The sequence below is a fragment of the Danio rerio genome, chromosome 22 (assembly GCF_052040795.2).
Source record: "Danio rerio strain M-AB ecotype USA chromosome 22, GRCz13ab, whole genome shotgun sequence".
Classification (NCBI taxonomy): Eukaryota; Metazoa; Chordata; class Actinopteri; order Cypriniformes; family Danionidae; genus Danio; species Danio rerio.
The window spans coordinates 7,367,809-7,386,649 of NC_141042.1; the positions used below are offsets into that span (position 1 = coordinate 7,367,809).

At 32.5% G+C, this 18,841-nt stretch overlaps 1 protein-coding gene across 3 annotated transcripts in view; it reads right to left on the bottom strand.

The window, feature by feature from the left end:
- The window catches only part of LOC147831481 (uncharacterized), a 29,521-nt gene that overhangs the window by 3,559 nt on the left and 7,121 nt on the right, over positions 1 to 18,841 (bottom strand). For all 3 annotated transcript variants that reach the window (XM_087303881.1, XM_087303882.1, XM_087303883.1), the window contains 4 exons: positions 2,392 to 2,721; positions 1,837 to 1,899; positions 240 to 332; positions 73 to 110 (listed from right to left, as the gene is read on the bottom strand). In XM_087303881.1, coding sequence (XP_087160007.1) covers positions 73 to 110; positions 240 to 332; positions 1,837 to 1,899; positions 2,392 to 2,721 — 524 coding nt within the window. The remainder of the gene's footprint in view (positions 1 to 72; positions 111 to 239; positions 333 to 1,836; positions 1,900 to 2,391; positions 2,722 to 18,841) is intronic.

Sequence of the window (18,841 nt, forward strand, 5' to 3'; positions counted from 1 at the left end):
GTGTACTGGTTTCTAAATACACTGATAAATTCACCGTTTTTGCAGACAGATTTAAGGCATGCAGTTTCTCACCTGTTCATTACATCCATGTGGCCTGTTTCCTGATCGAGCTATAACAAACACAATGTATCTTTTAGTAACTGTGCAATGAGAATAAAACATCTGATATTTTTAAGAATATTTACACATAATGAATCTCATATTTCCAGTCAGATAAACCAGCTGTATGTAACACTCACCTTGGCATCTCCTAAAGCAAATCACACCAAAACCAATGACCAGCGGAAGAACAAGAGTAACACATATTCCTGCTACAGCACCTGCAGACTGACCTAGATTTGGAACAGTGTAAGCCAGATGGTCATTATTACTAGATATTGACTGATACTCCAAATCAAATCACTTTTATTGTCACATCAGCAGCAGCCCGTGTGCTATGATGAGTGTAAAGCTTAGGTGCTCGCTCCATACAAATACAACAATGCTAACTACAAACAGTGCAAAATACAACAACATACTCCACAAAAACATATGTACAATTGGCAATGTTGACAGTAATATGTAGAAGACATTTAATAGGTGTACGCATGGTTGTAGGCAGTATTGTTTTAAGTATGGATTGGTTAAAGTGCAGTGCATGCTACATATTGATGGTGTGCAGTGAGGTGTATGGAGAGAGTTTGTGTGAGGTGTGTCATGTGTTCATCAGCCAGAACTGATATCACCTTTACATACATATGCATCAGTCACTTTAATTTGTGTGTAAATGAAAGAAGCAATATACGTTTACTTTAAACCAGAGTTAAAGCAGTCAAAATCTCTGGTGTTTTTGATGGTCAGAGATCAAACAGATTTAAATTGTGGGCAAACAAGGCAATCTCTTTTTACATAAATACTGAGCAAGAAGAACTTTCAAGTTATGATGAATAGTCAATAATAAAGCTTTTACTAGACTTTTTATAGAGACCTTCAGATCTGAAATGTAAAAATAAAAACTGAAGATAATTTTTCACACATTTGACAGAATTGTTTAAAGGCATTCACATCAGGTGTCAGATATAAGATAGTTTGCCAAATATATACGAGCGTGTGAAATACTCTGAAAATAAAAACATGGACAACAGATCATATTTTCATTTAATGCCATGTTAGCATAAATATGGATGTTTGTTTGTTTGTTTAATGCCATGCTACAGTCATTTTCATGGTGAGAAATGTAAAAAAGGTTTTACCATTTATTTTTGCTCAAAACTGTAAAACTGTATTTATATTAACACCATTAACAATCAATTGAAACAAATAACTAAATAAATTAAATTCCTCACAGGATTAAAACCTAAACATGGATGACAGAAAGCCTATTAACCTTTACAGATGATGAGTGATCAAGGAAGTTATTTTCAGTTGGAAAGAATAAAGTTTAAAAACATTATTCAGTTTTTACTTGTGAAGCAAAAATACACCAGGCCCTTAAACACATTTATAGAAATGCCATATATACAGTGAACAAATTACTTTATTTGAGATTTTATTTTAATTAATTAATTTTAGATTAACAAAGGACAATTTACTTAATCTGATTTTACTGCTACATCTATTAGCAAAATAATGACTTTAAAGAAAATTGTTTCACTCTTTTCTGGATCTTATGTATTTTTTTTTTTTTTTTACATAAAAGAATACTGTGAACAAACTGAACTAACCAGAGATATCATTTGCACTGATAACTTGAAAATATAGTATGTGATGTTGAGCTAATGTGCTTATAAATGCTGATTAAAATAAACAATAAATTAAAAAATAAAATAGATCAACAAGTCACTGATATTTTATTACCAGGATCTGATGTGTCAGATTCTCCCTCTTGGTCTTTTCCCATCTCAAGTTTGTCAGCAACCCCTGAAATACAAACCAACAAATGACTGAAGGATATTATTGGAGAGAAAACTCAACATTTTTTTTTGATCTACCGATCATAATAAAAAGTACAATAAACATAAAAAAATATTATAATAAAAATATTTAAATGGTTTATTTTAAATGATTATTTTAATCAATTTTAACTTTAAATACACATTTAATTCTAAAATTGAATTTAGAATTGAATTTTAGAGATTTACTAAATAAATCCACATTTTTCACACAAAAAAACATACACCCTGAAGAAAAAAAAAAAAACCTTTAAAAATATGCACAGACGGATGCAGCCACGTTAACTATAAAATAATCAGCGATTAAAAGCTGAAATGAATGATTCTCCAACTTAAAGACATTACATCAATTATTCTGTTCCATTTAATGACAAAGTAGAGAAACAGCTCTGAATGTCACTGTTATAATCGACATGTTATGAAGTGATTTAAACATGTGTAACCTGCTCTTTATACTCACTTAAGACAGTGAGATTGAAGATCCTTTCTTGATCACTACCAATGCGGATAACCTCTAGTATATATTGTCCAGAGTCTGTGATTCTGGTGTTCATGATGGTCAGATTTCCAGTCTGATGATCCAGCTTCAGTCTGTCTCTGAATCCCTTAGTGCCTTCATTACACCGAACATCTGTACAGCTCTTACCATTAAATAAATCAATATCAGCTATTAGAGTGTCTTTAAAGAACCATCTAATCTTATCTTGATTGGTTATTTGAAAATCATTGTGTAGAGTGACTGAATCTCCCTCCTTCACAGGCACGACATATGAACTAGCATAGAAAACACCTGGAAAACATATGAACAGTTAGTCAGAATTCAATAAGGGATAATGGGACAAAATATACAACAAAGCACTGTGAATAGGTGTTGGTTTTGTACACATAAACCAATTCTCTCAAACAAACTAACAATTTAATTAAGAGATTAAGAGATTAATTAAGAGAATCAATTTAATTGGGAGTAAAATAATTCAGTCCAACAGATCATTCTCAAACATTTTCAACAGTAGAATAAAACAGAATCATGTCTTAAATTCTTACAAATCTAAGAGGCAGAAGCCAGCGTGGCCAATTGGTTAAAAGATTACAACTGTGACTGCAAGGATTTACATTTTTACAGTTTCACTTTTTAAATATTTTCTTCTCTTCAGAGTCACTAAACTGGTTCAGGCCGCTTTCATAAGGCAACAGTTGACAACACATGAAAATGTGCTTTTGCGACAAATAAACCTGTACTTTCATTGGTCAAAAACAGAATCCATCATTAATGTTCTTTATTGTTGTGTGTGCTCATATTGACCATTAACCAATACAGAATTCTCACAGCTCACTACTATCTGTTAAGTGGTTAAAAACTTGATCATTGTTAATGATAATCTTCTGAGTTTTTACACTGTATTCACACTTTTCAAGCCAAAAAGCACATTTGTGATCTTATTGTTATCAAAGGCTTGGCAAAATATATATTTTATAAAATGTGTTTTGCTATTGTTTCTATTCTGACAGTGTAAAATGATCACCCAGAATGAAGGCCTAGTGTTTCAGGGCTTTTAAGGCTTTTGTTTCAGAAGCTTAAACTGAAACTTGGCTTCTTTGGCCTTTCTTTTGCGTTTTTTTATTTTTATTTAGCACTGATCTACAGGTCTGATATACTCTATTTTTAAAATCTTGCAAACAGATTTATTTCATCTTATTTGTTAATTTAACATAGACAATACACTTAACCTTGTTATAGAGACAACAAATACAGCGTACATAGGGCATATAGCATAGAGGTAATTTGCAGCCATCGTCCTTGGTTATAGGCTTAACATAATAAAAATAAGTTAAAAATCTACAAAAAAATTTTTTTTGAAAAAAAAACAACAACAGAAATGTATAAACAGAGCCACAAACAGAAAATGTAAGTCAATGTGATAATATGAACACACAATGAAAATATAAGCCCTAGATAATAACATTAATATTAGTGTGAAAAAAAATTCTACTACTCTAAAAAGTAGTACATCTGCTAGCTTTGTATAGTTTGTTAGTTCCTGAAATTTATTCCATACGCATATAACATTGGTGTTGTGACAAAATCAGTGACCAGGGGGCGCAGTAACTGTTCAGTAACATTTTCCACTCGAGAATGCTTGTCGCTCATAAATCCTGGGATTCGGAAAACTTCATAGAAGAACTTTAATGGAGTCATGACATTTATATGAGGGAAAAGCACAACATGTAAATAATTATGTTAAATAAAAAAGCACTGCAACAATACATAAATCAATTAAATGACAACTCTGTACAGATATTTATGTTTGGTTCAAAAGATCCAAAATCGTAGAAAACCACAGTAGCAGTATACATCCCAAAATTTCAAAATAAAATATAAAAAAGAATTTAGGACCGTCTTTTTGTTTTCACAATAGAGATAGTATGCTTCTTGCTCTTCAGTGGATAGAAGAAGTGCAACCTTGGAGATCAGTAATATGCATATTACTGATGACTCTCTGTCAGTACTAAATAGCTTAATTAGTGGAACATCTATAGCAAGACAGGACATGATGAATGCGGTGATGCAGTTTAATTTAGAATAAGACAGTGTGAACTTTTTGTGAGCTTCTTGTGGGTTACTGGTCACATGGGAGTAGTAGGCAATGAAGAGGCAAATCCACGCGCTAAACAAACCTTACAACATACTATAGTAGAAATTAAAATAAAATTATGTCTGAAGTGAAAAGCATGATAGCAAAGGAAATAGGAAACGGGCAGATAGAGTGGGATAATGGAGATAAAGGTAATTGCATTGTATTCAAGGATGTGTAGGTGTTATTAGAAATAAGTTTAGTAATAGAAGGAATGATGTGGTGATCATAAGGCTGCATGTTGGTCAATGTTTGTTAAATCATTATAGAATAGGAAAAAGCATGAAACCAGCTGTTGTGATAGATGCAGGAAAACAGAAACAATAGAATAGAATGTACTTACAGAATGTGTTGCATATGAAAAAACAGACGTCAATTAGTCAAAGTCTTAAACTCATACAGGATAAATAATCTGTAACTTCAAACCTTGTTAGGAAATAGTTCAAATCAGGTTAAAATAATACTGCAATTAAATAATTACTTAATTAAAAGAAACAAAATTGATTAATAAAATTTAAGAATGGTTTAGCAAAATAGAGCAATTGTAAATTTATTCAGGTATTATTTTTTTTTTCTCCCTCAATCAGATTCCCTTTTTTTATTTTTTTACTCCATTTATTTTTCCGTTCTCTCTTCCCCCTGGTAACCTAATTCCCACCATTCTTAAAATATTTGGAGAAAAAAAAATTGGAGCCTGGGCATGCGCAGAAGGACTGCCTGATAGAGCCAGAGGTGGAGCCGCAGAATCAAGCTTTCAATCAAACGCTTGTACATCAAATTAGCCACGCCCCCCAAACTTCTCGCTTGACCTATAACAAAGGCTCGCTAAATAAGCATAAGCACTTACGTTTAAAAAACACTTAATAACACACGATTTAAAAACTGTGTGATGTAAGCAGTTATAATTAAATAAAAGCAATACATGTTGGACTGCAGAAATAAACCATCTTTCATACACTCTAGCCTGAGTCAGACTAACATGAGCACAAAAAAATATTTCTCATATAACAGGGTCGTTGGTATTTGTTATCTTCACAGGGGAAGAAATAACACTTGTACAATATGAACAATATCATAACACACGTGCTGCTGCTGATGTGACAATAAAAAGTGATTTAACAATGCATACAGTTTTAGAAAAGTTTTTATTTTTAATTAGCAATCATCAGGACCCAAAAAATAGCCTACACGTCATAGATAACGATTTACCATGCGGGAAAAATCGTGTGTTTACAAGATAAATCCAGCAAGATTTCTAAATCTCAAAAGGATATTTACACATTCCTGCACTATATAAAATAATCCTCAATTTGTACAATACATTTTGCAGTATTAATACATTAACTGATGTCTATCAGCTGCTGAAACATCGATTGTGTATTGTTTATCATTTTTTGCCTCCATTTTCATTTGGTTTATTTGATGCCTTCATTCTATCTGGCAAAGAGGTATATGATCACCTGTATTTTTCTCGTCATGGCGTGTATCAGCAAACTAATAATAAAGTCTGATAAAACTCTGACCTTACTGAATAACTGGGAAAGATACATGGCTAAATAATACATTTGAAGTCAACAACAGATTATTGTTTATTATTATTATTATTACAGATTATAAAATGTCCTATATATATATATATATATATATATATATATATATATATATATATATATATATTTTTTTTTTTTTTTTTTTTTTTTTAATATTACACTAACTATAAACGCTAAGTTAATATATCAAAAAGTGAGATACAGTTGAAGTCAAAATTATTAGCCCCTGTTTATTTTTTCCCCCTATTTCTGTTTAACGGAGAGAAGATTTTTCAACAGATTTATAAACATAATAGTTTTAATAACTCATTTCTAATAACTGATTTATTTTATCTTTGTCATGATGACAGTAAATAATATTTTACTAGAGATTTTTCCAGACACTTCTATACAGCTTAAAGTGACATTTAAAGACTTAACTAGGTTAATTTGGTTAACTTGGCAGGTTGGGGTAATTAGGAAAATTATTGTATAAAGCTGCGTTCACATTAGAGTTTGAGCATGCGATATTCTGTCGTGCGGCGCTGCGAAAAGGGGCGGGATTAAACAAACTTATTATCTGTTAAACATAATTTGGGAAATATTTAAAAAAGAAAAAAAAAATTGAAGGGGGGGGCAAATAATTCTGACTTCAAGTGTATATATACCCACTATAGAATATGTTCGATTGATACACTTACCAAATTATTTCAGATATACAAAAGCCCAACTGCAAATAATTTAGAATAATTTAAGTAGAAAAATTAAAGACACAAATAATTGGATAGTGTAATGCAGGGGTCACCAATCCTGGTCCTGAAGGGTCGGTGTCCCTTCAGGGTTTAGCTCCATCTTGCCTCAACACACCTGCCTGAATGTTTCAGGTATACCTATTAAGACCTTGATTAGCTTGTTCAGGTGTGTTTGATTAGGGTTGGAGCTAAAATCTGCTGGACAATGGCCCTCCAGGAACAAGTTTGGGGACCACTGGTGTAATGGTTAATTGTAGTCTAGTTTTATGTTTTTATATAGAGATATGCATTTTGTTGTAATGTTTATATATAAAAGTTGCATTCTGAAAATAACAAAATTATAACCAAACAATACAGTGTAATATGGATTATTGATATGCTTTGATGAGACTGCAGTGGTATTGACATTTAGACAAACAATTCACTCTTTTCTAAAATTCCAAGGACGATTTAGCTTACCTGACAAACAAAAACCCAGACAACAATTGATTTTTTTAATACTTATTTATTGGCAACAATAACACTAGAGATTGCCAGTTTTCTTTAGATGTAACTAAATTCTGACTTAAGAGTTTCTGGCTTGTTTCTAGTCCAAATATCTAAAAAATCCCAATCTTTAAACGGTAAGGCAGGGGTGTCCAGATCCAGTCCTGGAGGGCCAGCCTCCAGCACAGTTTAGCTCCAACCCCAATTAGACACACCTGAGCCAGGTAAACAAGTTTTGAGGCAAGTTGGAGCAAGGACACAGTCCTCCAGAACTGAGTGTGGACACCCCTGCAGTAAGGAATGTAAAATGATGAGCAAAAAATAAAAAATAAAAAAAAACATTTCATGCTATTTTATATATTATCTGTACCTATGTAGAACATTTCAAAATATATATTGTTAAATATTTGATTTATGATTTAAGAATTTTATGAGTTCAATCTCCCAGAATATGTTGACAGTTAAGGGTATAACAAAAGCACCAGGTCATTATTATTTATTTTTTGTTAGTTGCAGCCACAAATTGTGATCCTGACTTTCCCATATTTAATTACTTTCTTTGTAACAAATTCTTACAATAAAAATTCTGAAACAATAAGTGATAAACAATATGAATGGATGAATGCAATGAAAATGCTCATGCTAATATATAAAAATATACTCTATAGCTATGAACAAAATTAGTAGACCATTTATAATTGTGAGTTTTTCTATGCATTTATAGATGTATGATAGTTTAATCATTTAAACTAGAACAGGATTGCATTATATTAAATTAAAAATAAAATCAATTCAATTTTCAGATCTTTTAAGATTTGTTTAGATTACAATATAAATTTTAAGAAAGTCAAATTTGGAGCTATGCAATGTAGTTATAGTGTAGATTTAGCTGACAACCCAGACCACGCTAGTGTATTGTATAATCTATAAGAAAATATATATTTTTAAATAAATTGTTAAATATATTATAATTACTCCCTTGCTGAGAATAGTTAAAGTTTAATTAGTTTAATTTCCAGCACAACATATTTGTAATGTTTGTTTGTTTGTTTATATGTATACAACATGACCTAACAATACTGATTGTTGTTTTTAGAAATACCAAAAACATAAATCAAATCAAATGTCTATTTAACATCAAAATTATACTGCAATATATAAATTAATATACAACATATAAACTATTCGGAAATTATGTTACCGTTGTAATTGACTGCACTCGAAAAGTCAAGCTGAACATGAGTTTCCAGTTTACTTTTCTTTGAGGGTTTATAAAAGTTTTTAGTGCAGAATGGACAGTGAAGCAACAGCATGTGTTAAGGAAAAAAAACTGTTATAGGAAATACTGTTAAAATTCCTTGTTCTGTTAAACATCATTTGAAAAAATTTATTTAAAAAAAAAATTCTCATGAGCACTAATAATTTTGACTGCAACTGAAAATCGTTTTGAATAATCGTGATTACAATTATGACCAAAATAATCGTGATTATGATTTCTTCCAAAATCGAGCAGCCCTATTTGTGGCTTCTTCTTTTTCTTTTTTGTAAATATGCACAAACGTAGTACAAGAGAATACATCTCACAATAATTATAAACAAAATAAAAATAAATAAAACAAAATGAAAGAAATTATCTCAGTAATACAAAGTATAAACAGATGCTAGGGTTAAAAAAAGGAAGATAATAATGAAAAATAAAACTTTTATTCAATCAATTGAAAGTTACATAATGCTTCATGTTTTTTTTTTGTTTTTTTTTTAGCTTTTCTGTTTTTAATGTTACATAGTGTAATGCCATATTGTTGTCTTTTTTGCGCTCTTCAGAAACCTATGGGGTGACGTCACGGATACTACGTTCACATATTTTACAGTCTATGGTTTGGAGGCTTATAGAGTGGAGGAACTATGACGTCAATTTGTATGCAAAAACCCGGAAGCGAGTTAGCATTTTAGCACTTCCGGTTCCCTCGTCCCAAAGTCAATGGGTTTTTTGAATGGGGTTTCAGTAAAATCGCTTAAATAAGGTCCGTGGCTAACACCAACTCAAGATATTTTCACGTTTTGTTCTACGGCATAAAACACATCAGTTACAGCACACTCTTCAACTTTTAAATCGATTATGCTTCTTTAAAAAGACGGTTGCTATCAAGTTGCTAAATGAGACTACAGGCGGCGTCGGGGACATTATACGTCATTGAGCTGATCTGGAGTGCAGCTCGCTCGTGTTGGGCGTTTGGATTTGTCTGTGATTTAGGTATTTTCATGAATAGTATTTTAAAGTTTGTTGTATTATTCTAATTGAGAATTCAGATTGTGTGTAAATAATTCCTTCACATGTAAAGTCTGTCAAGACAGATTAATTTGTTGATCATTTATTTTAATTAAACGATATTATGAAGATACTGGTCACCAGTGCAGCAGCCTGTTTCTTTCCTGCTCTCAGTAATGCAAACGTGTGAATAAATGTGTAAAAATACATGCATATTAACTGTCATTTTAATGTGATCAAGTGATTTCTCGTCTTTTTTTCTTCATATGAACACATTTAACTGCAGTGTTTACACTCCTCCATAAAACGTATAGCAGATGTGACTGTATGGGCTGTTTTTCGCTGTACTTCGTGACAAAAAAGGAATATTGAATATTGCTCTGTGTCCATGATGATGGAACTTTCAGGCATTTGATAGACTTGTCTCTCCTCACGCCTCATTTCTGTCATCTGTTAAGGTAAGCGGGCTGTGTGCACGCAAGCGATACACTTATTTATATATCTCATAATAATACTGTATAGGCACATTCATACACATTTTTAAAACTTTTAGAACAACCGCAAAGCAAAACATGTATTTCCCACGTAAAAACAATCCAAAAGGCACAAAGGTCTATGTGTTTTGCTTATTTATTAGTTTATAATATATAGCGTGGATTATAATATAATAAACAGAGAGATTAACTCTTTGTCATGGACATTATTTCTAAAAATAAGCTTGAAAAGTCGTCTGTAGCAGGGTGGGGCTGACGTCACTGACGAGCGCCCCGAGGGCAGTGTAGTCCGTTTATAGCCTAATGTTAGCTTTTCAACTCTTGCGTTTGTATTTAAAATCCAAAAGTGCTCAAAGTTGTATTTTCATGTGACAATTATCCGGCTGAACAAAACGTGTAAGTGTAATGAATTGTGTTTGGGCTTATTATCTGCAATCTTCGAAAACCCTATGGGAAAATTCTATAAGGATTTTCACGAGGGAACCAGTTTTATGCTAGCAGCCGATTAGCCTACAAAGTGACGTCATAGTTCCTCCACTCTATAATACTGTACTGCATCCCCCTACTGGACGCATCAAAAACAACAGGGGTGTACAACCGCCCAAGTGGTGCTCACTGCAGAGCCATTTGGGCACAGCTGAGCTCCAGCGATGGGAAGCTTGAGCTCTCGCTCCTCCTTTCTTGCATTTCGTCTACGAGTGATGTCACTGGGGGTTGGGGTTACGCCTGTTTCACACCGCAAGCGTCAGCGGCGCGTGAGCAGAGCGTGCGCAGCGCGTATGTCGAGCAGTAGCAACACGCATATGGAAGGCCGTTAGGGCCAAAACGTCTGCAACAAACGTGTTAACGCGTAATTGCGTGTTAACACGTAATTTACGCGTTAACACGTAATTTACGCGTTAACACGTTGGTGCGTGTTATCACGTCATTTACGTGTTAACACGCAATTTACGTGTTAACACGTCTTTTTTTAAACTAGTCTCATTTTAAAGTGCTATCATTTACTAATTTCTCCAATTAACCAACTTATTATATGTATAATGTAATTTCACTTAAATCACAATAAATGTTTTGCAGTCAATGATATGTAGCAGATATTTAGTATTATGAAAGGCCAGACATCTTCTGTTATGTTATGTTTGATGGCATAATAATGTATAATAATAATGTTTGTTATTCAGCTGCTGAGATTTCTTTGAAATATGTGTCCAGAGAAATCAGAATGAGATTTATTTGACAAGTGTCTGCAAACACACAAGGTGTTTTTTTTTTTTTCCAGAAGCACATATACATACAGTATACACATACAAATCAACACAAGAACACAGAATGACATAAGTGGATAAAGTAAATAATAAAACATTTTGGATACAAAATCATATACAGTAAGGGTTGTGTATATGTATGGCTAAAACAGGAAGCTACTAATCTAATAATAAAGATGTATAGAGAAAGATATGTAGAGATCTGGAGGTTGAGCAGGTGCACTAATCCTCTCCGCTGTCCTGATAGTCCACTGCAGTCTTCTTATGTCTGATTTGGTGATTTCTAGATGGCACTTAGAGTTTTTTTTTATCTGATCTTTTTATACATTTATTGTTTGCAAAACTTTACACTATATACTTTTGGTCTCTGTACTGGAAACTCCAAATCACCAAGACAAAACATTCTTGTGTGCAAACAATTGACAATAAATAATTGACAAGTTTTGATAAAACTGTAATTAAGCTCCTTTCTGCCTGTAGAGCAAAGCCCAAGTTATGATATTCTAAATTAAAATTACAAGACAAAAAGTCGAAATAATGATTTATTAATTCAAAATATGACTAAATAAATCTGTAGCAATGACATAACGACAATAGATGGCGACAACTCACCATTTAAATGTGTAACTTAATTCTCTAAAGAGGATTAATCTAATAAAACTTGTTTTTTTTTATTTTTTATATTTCAGTTATTGAATCTTTAACTGAATGTCATTTTTTTCATGCATGCAGTTTTCATAAACAAGCTAATGAAAGAATTTAAACTCAAATTAATGGTCCATGGTAATTTGACAAGTAACTTTGCAATGTAGTGGGTAACACATGCAGTTTAAGTCAATTCAAAATGAAGTGAATTTAAAGTAATATTTCCCACATTGTCTTTAACTAACCAAGGACAATTTCACAGTATTATTATGCCACAGTATCCATAAAACAAATTCTTCTGGAGTCATAAGTCTTATTTCTTATAGTTATGTAATAAATATTAAGGCGCTGCAAACAATCTTGACAGGCTGGCAAAATTCGGCATGTACACTCTCTCAAAAACAAAAACAAAAAAAATTGTGGTCAGGCATGCACAAAGCATCTTCTTCCTCACAATGAGTTTCTTACTTCTATCATTCATCCAACCAAGTTCATTCTTCCGAAGTGATCTGGGAACAAGGTCAGAGCTGCAAATAGCCTGTAAAGCCTGCCCTGGCTCATTTAAAGTGACCAGCGCAATGAATGATAATGTCATTAAAAATTAAAACCGTTTAAAACGGGCTTCTCTAGAACTGTAAATATTGCACATTATATTACAAATTGTGTTAAAGTATACAAGCATATAGCTGACTTGTGCACTTCATGCTATTCTTTCTTCTTGCTTATTTTGCAGATAACAGACCAACAAAAAATACATTAAAATAAAGATACAAATTATATCAAATGAGTTTCAAAAAGATATATTTTCCAAGAAAGATATAAAAAAGTGTTTATCCTTTTATAAAAGTGTATATTTATGGGCAGGAACAAAGTTTTTGTTCCTGCCCATAAATAGATTTTTGTTCTGTGGGAAATAGGGGTTTATTTAATGTTACACTGTAATTGGGTTACAAGCCCGTCATTTGTTTGCTACATTTTTAATTTGTCATTATGTTAAAGATATTCATAAGTATCTTATTTTTCCTTGTTCTAATGTGCTTTCATTTTCTCCTCACCTGCTGCAGGAGTTTTAAAATCGTAAACAATAATGAAATCTGGTTACAGAACACAAACCTTAAACGTGCGCACACTACAAGACCAGAAAACTGTGGCACAGCACACTACAAGATATTATTAAGATTATGATAAGCCTGATGAAGCACATAACCTGATTGCAGAATAACTCTGCTTTATGATAGGCTAACTAACAAATATTTGACCAACTGCCAGAGCGAACAGCCTGCAGAATGAAAAAAATGCTGCTTGAAAAGAGCACAGTCCAAACAAATGTCTAATATTATGAATAACAAAAATAAAACACAAACTACTATTATTATTATTATTATTATTATTATTAATAATAATAATAATAATAATAATAATAATTATTATTATTATTATTATTATTATTATTATTATTATTATTATTATTATTACGGATCAGAGAGAAGACAAAAGCAGATTAACAGAGAATAGATATTTAATGATACTTTAAACAATGTTGAGGTTGTTCATAAAAGAAATAACCAATACCAACAAAAAGAAGACAAACAAACAGAACTTAACTTCGGGTTGTAACAAAAACAAGATGATGCCAGTCGAGGTAAACAGTACAGGATTCACAGGACAAGATAACAGACAGGATGACAAACTGGTGAGCAGGCAGGTAGGCATGCAGGCAGGCTACATCGTCAGGTAAATGCTGTCACACCGAAGAGAAATAAGTCTGGCTAATAACAAATAAATCAAACCATAAATGAGTGTGTTCTAGGCTTATGTAGTGTGAGCAGTGATGAGCAACAGGTGAAGGTGATTAGTGATTAGTCTGGTGATTGGGGCTGTTCAGGTGCAGTGAATGAATCTGACAGTCCAGAAGGATTCCTGACAATTATTATTATAAGCTAATATCATAATACTGGGATGTGCTGTGCTTTGACTGGCTATTTATTTCAAAAGAAAAATTGTTAGTTGTTGCACTGCATAGCTTATAGTGTGGAAAAATGTAATTCACAATGCAACAAAACCCTGGTCTGCAGTTACAGTACTGTCTCTCCCTCTGAATTTTATTTTCTATACTTAAATTTTCTAAACCTTACATTTTAATGTTTAAGCATTTTATTTCATTGGCTACACATCTGGGTCATAGTAACCACACACAGAGAATAAAGTGTGGCTAATGAAAAAAATGATTGTCTAAGCATTATAAATTAGCTTGTTAATTTATTCATTTGTTTGAAACCAACACAATTCCCACCAGCTTTTCTTTTTAGGCTTTCAGGACGTTGTCACAGCCATGAATGGAATAACTGGCTTAATAATAGCCTAATTGTTATAATTTGACCAACTGCCTATAGGCACAACCTCAAAATGGTTTCTGGCAGTTATAAAAAAATAAACGCATGCACTCAAGGTGTGCTGCAATTCTCTTTCATATATGAAATAAAAGTTTGTATGTTAGAGAGAAACAGAATTGCGGCTCATCGCGTGCTTTTACTTAATTTTATAAAAGCCAGTAAGAGATATGCAAACTGGGACATAATGACACCTATTTTAAGGTTTTGCTTCTAGTGGCAGGTAATCAAATATTACCAAAATAATAATAATAATAATAATAATTATTATTATTATTATTATTATTATTAGCAGGTTGTTGTTATTCCGTTCATTGTTGTGACAAGGTCCTGTAAGCCTAAAAAGAACAGCTAGGGAGAATCATGTCACTTTTAACAAATAAATAAATATATAAGCTAATTTATAATAAGATTAAATGATAGTTTTTTACCCAAAGTGAATATATATATATATATATATATATATATATATATATATATATATATATATATATATATATATATATATATATATATATATATATATAGTATTATATTTATGTTTAGTATAGGGGATAAAATAGTGTAAGTATAAAAAAAACATTTAGTCCCATAGCCTAAACCGAAACGAGTAGGCTATAGGCCATAAGATTTTTATTTTCAGAGAGATAACTGCAGGGCCGGGGTTTTGCATTGTGAATTATGTTTTTCAATACTATAGCTAACAATTTTGCTTTTAAACTACATAGCCAGTCAAAGCACAGTATAATAAGTAAAACTGGCCACAATTTAGTTTGGATGCGATACATTGATTGGAAAATATACATTAAATACAAAGGCTGGTTATTTTACTGGTGATGAGGCACACTACAGTGTAACCTTACATTTTACTCATTATTTTAATTTATATTTTGTTAATTAATACTTAAATGTAAAAATGTTATTGAATCTACTTATAAAGATTTTTTATTAACTTTAAAAAATGTCTGGTGCAAAGTTTAATAGCTGTTAGTTGTGAAAGTTATTGATGTGCTCTGGCTCCTTTAAGAGAGGTGCACCGGAAAGTAGGAGAAAAGTTTGACAGATGCATTGCTGTTGTAATGCTGATTGTGAATGTCATGTTGATGCTCCAGATTAAAGAAAAAGAAATGAATGATCACCCTGGTAACCCTCGTTTATTTATGATACCCACGTTGGAGAGACTGGTGTGTAAACAGCCAGAAATAAGGGTTACAACAGATTTTCAGCAAAAATATTATAAGAAAACTTATTTGACAACCACAGATCCTATCAATCTCATAACAAATGCCCTAAATTACCTAGCCTAGTTGACAGCAAGCATCAAGTGTGTATTGAGACTGTGTCTGTCATCTGTCTTTATGAAGCATTAAACAGAAGCGCATACGGTGACCGCAGTGATGTTCAGCTGACGAGGCACATTTATTTAGCCTGTAACCTACCCTATAGATTTTTATTTTTTTTACATGTAATGTTCTTAAACTTTTGTTAAAATGTATATTTATAGTTTAGATATAAAATATAAATATATAAAGGCCTGGATAAATTATGTATTTCATAAAATGATTGTTTATAGACTAAGCAAACTGTAATTCTCCAAATAGAAAATGACTAAAGTTGAATTTTTCATTACCTGTGTTAGTCTGGGGTTTAATTTCTCACGAAGGTGAAAAACTCTAATGCATTCAATCTCAGCATTGTCAAAATGAAAATCAAGCAAAAAGAGAGAGAGAGACAGAGTGCATGCGCGAGACGACTCTTATCTCCTTGGTGACGAATCTTCATTGACTGCAGATTCCAGCAGTAAGAGCAGACTGTGAAGGTTTAGTAGCACATTTTTATCCTAAAGTATTGCTGTGCACACAACATAATGAGTGACACATAGTTAAAAAAGAGGATAAACTGTTGGTGCGCGTCTCGCTGGCGCATCTGTGACCAAGACAGAACGTGTTTGTTTGAGATGATCAAGAGCCACGGTATCCAGAAACCACCAAATGAAAAAGATGAACCACATCCAACAGGAGGAACTGTGGATTCCAGGGGAATCTGTCTGAAATGGATGTCTTTGTGTAGTGAACAAGCATGAATAACATGCAGGTTTTAGAGTATTCATGTGAAATTCCTAGCTTCAGCTTACATGTTTTTCATGTTTGTTAACCATTTATTAATATGATTTACCATTAACAAAGCATTTGTTGGTGTAATTAATAACCTTATTGTAGTGTACACTCAGCATTATCTAATGTTACATTTGTTTATTAATGGTTCTTGTAAGCACTAAGGTGTTAACTAATTTATTAATTAACACTGTAACAGACGTTAATAAGAGTTATCTTACATTTCTTCATGTTTAAGGATCACTTTATTTCTATTGTTTATGGGGGACTTTTATTTTGACAAGAAATCGTTTTTTCAGAGCTAAAAAGTTATGATGAGAGAACAGTATGGATAGCGGACATTTCATGACGGTTTAACAGAGCTCGTGTTAAAAAGGACGGTATGTAAGTTTATTCCTTGCTGCCAAATATGTTGAGCTTCTTTAAAGGAAGTGGAGCAGATGACGTAGGCTCAACGTAGCCATTACGATAGCTCGCATCACCACATTAATATTCACGAGAAGTATTACGAGCTGTTACGACAGACACAATCATCGTGACAACACAGCTACGTTTTACTTGAATTATTCCTGATTCAGTGACCGAAGCACTACGCTTAGCTTACGGTGACCTTACCTCATCATCCAAGATCATGACGAGAGAGTAACGTACGCGGAAGTGCGTTAAGAAATACAAACCGAAAGCAGCAAAATACAAAGCAACATAGTTTTGCTGCTGTTTAATGTCGTTCATCATGGGTAACACTTTACAATAACAGCATGAATAATGATGTATTAATATGTAAACTAAACATTACTTTATTATTAACTAATGATGAGTTAATGCATGCTAATCATGAATTAACTTTAAGCATGAGTCACATGAGTTCATGTGTGAATAACGGCTACCTTAATTGTTAGTACATGTTTATGTCTAATTTAACCATCATGAACTCATGATATGTTAATGTATAATTATATTGTGACTTTTCATGGAAGGGCACATCATCATTAATCCATTCTTAACTACTCATGAACTTCCGATGCACGTTCATCTAGTATTTTTACACTGAATAACAATAGTAAAGTGTTCTGGCAGCATAAACATGAACAGGAATTCATGAGTAGGTAATGATGAGTTAATGGTGATGTGCCCCTCCAAGTCATGACATAATTATACATTAACAACTCACGAGTTCACGTTAGTTACATTTAGCTTAAACTTAAATGTTAATTAGTACATTAATTAACAGCATGTACTAACAAGTAATTAAGGTAGCTGTTATTCACACATGAACTCATGTGACTCATGTTGTAGTTTACGTTAGTTCATGATAATTGCATGCATTAACTTATCATAAAATCATTCATTCATTTTCTTGTCGGCTTACTCCCTTTATTAATCTGTGTTCGCTACAACAGAATGAACCGCCAACTTATCTAGCATATGTTCTACGCAGCAGATGCCCTTCCAGCTGCAATGCATCTCTGGGAAACATCCATTTACACTCATTCACGCTCATGCACTACGAACAATTTAGCCTACCCAATTCAACTGAACCGCATGTGTTTGGACTGTGGGGGAAACCGGAGCACCCGGAGAAAACCCAAGCGAACGCGGGGAGAACATGCACACAGAACTCCACACAGAAATACCAACTGACCCAGCCGAGGCTCAAACCAGCGACCTTCTTGCTGTGATTCAACAGCACTACTGCGCCACCACGTTGCCATCATGAATTTATAATAATGTTTAGTTTACATATTAATACATCATTATCAATGTACTGTTATTGTAAAGTGTTACCAAATCAATTATATAATTAAAAAAATTATATAATTACAAATAAATATCAAGATATATCATTTAATTATATATATATATATATAATATATATATATAATCATTTTCAGATAATGATAACTCGTTATAAAGACATCATTTCATTAATTCTTTTTTTAAAAATAATGCAGTGACACATTTAGTTGGATCTTATATGAAAGCAATTGGCATGACTAGAACGCTAGTAAAAGGATTTTCACTCCAGTGTGGTGATACATTAAAGTATTTAGCGGCCTAAAAACACCAATAATACACATGGCCACATCTTATAGGACACATATATCACACAGAATAACAGAATAATGGAAATATATTTACTTTGTGCATGATGTATTCAAATTACTGTAAATATGATTTGCTATTAAGCCATATAAAATGTGTAAATCTGTAAAGTATCTGAAATACAAGTTCATTTTTGAATTATATATATATTTTTTTAAATATTGAAAAAATGGGCAACACTGTGCTGCAGTGGGTAGTACTGTCACCTCACACCAGGAAGATTACTGGTT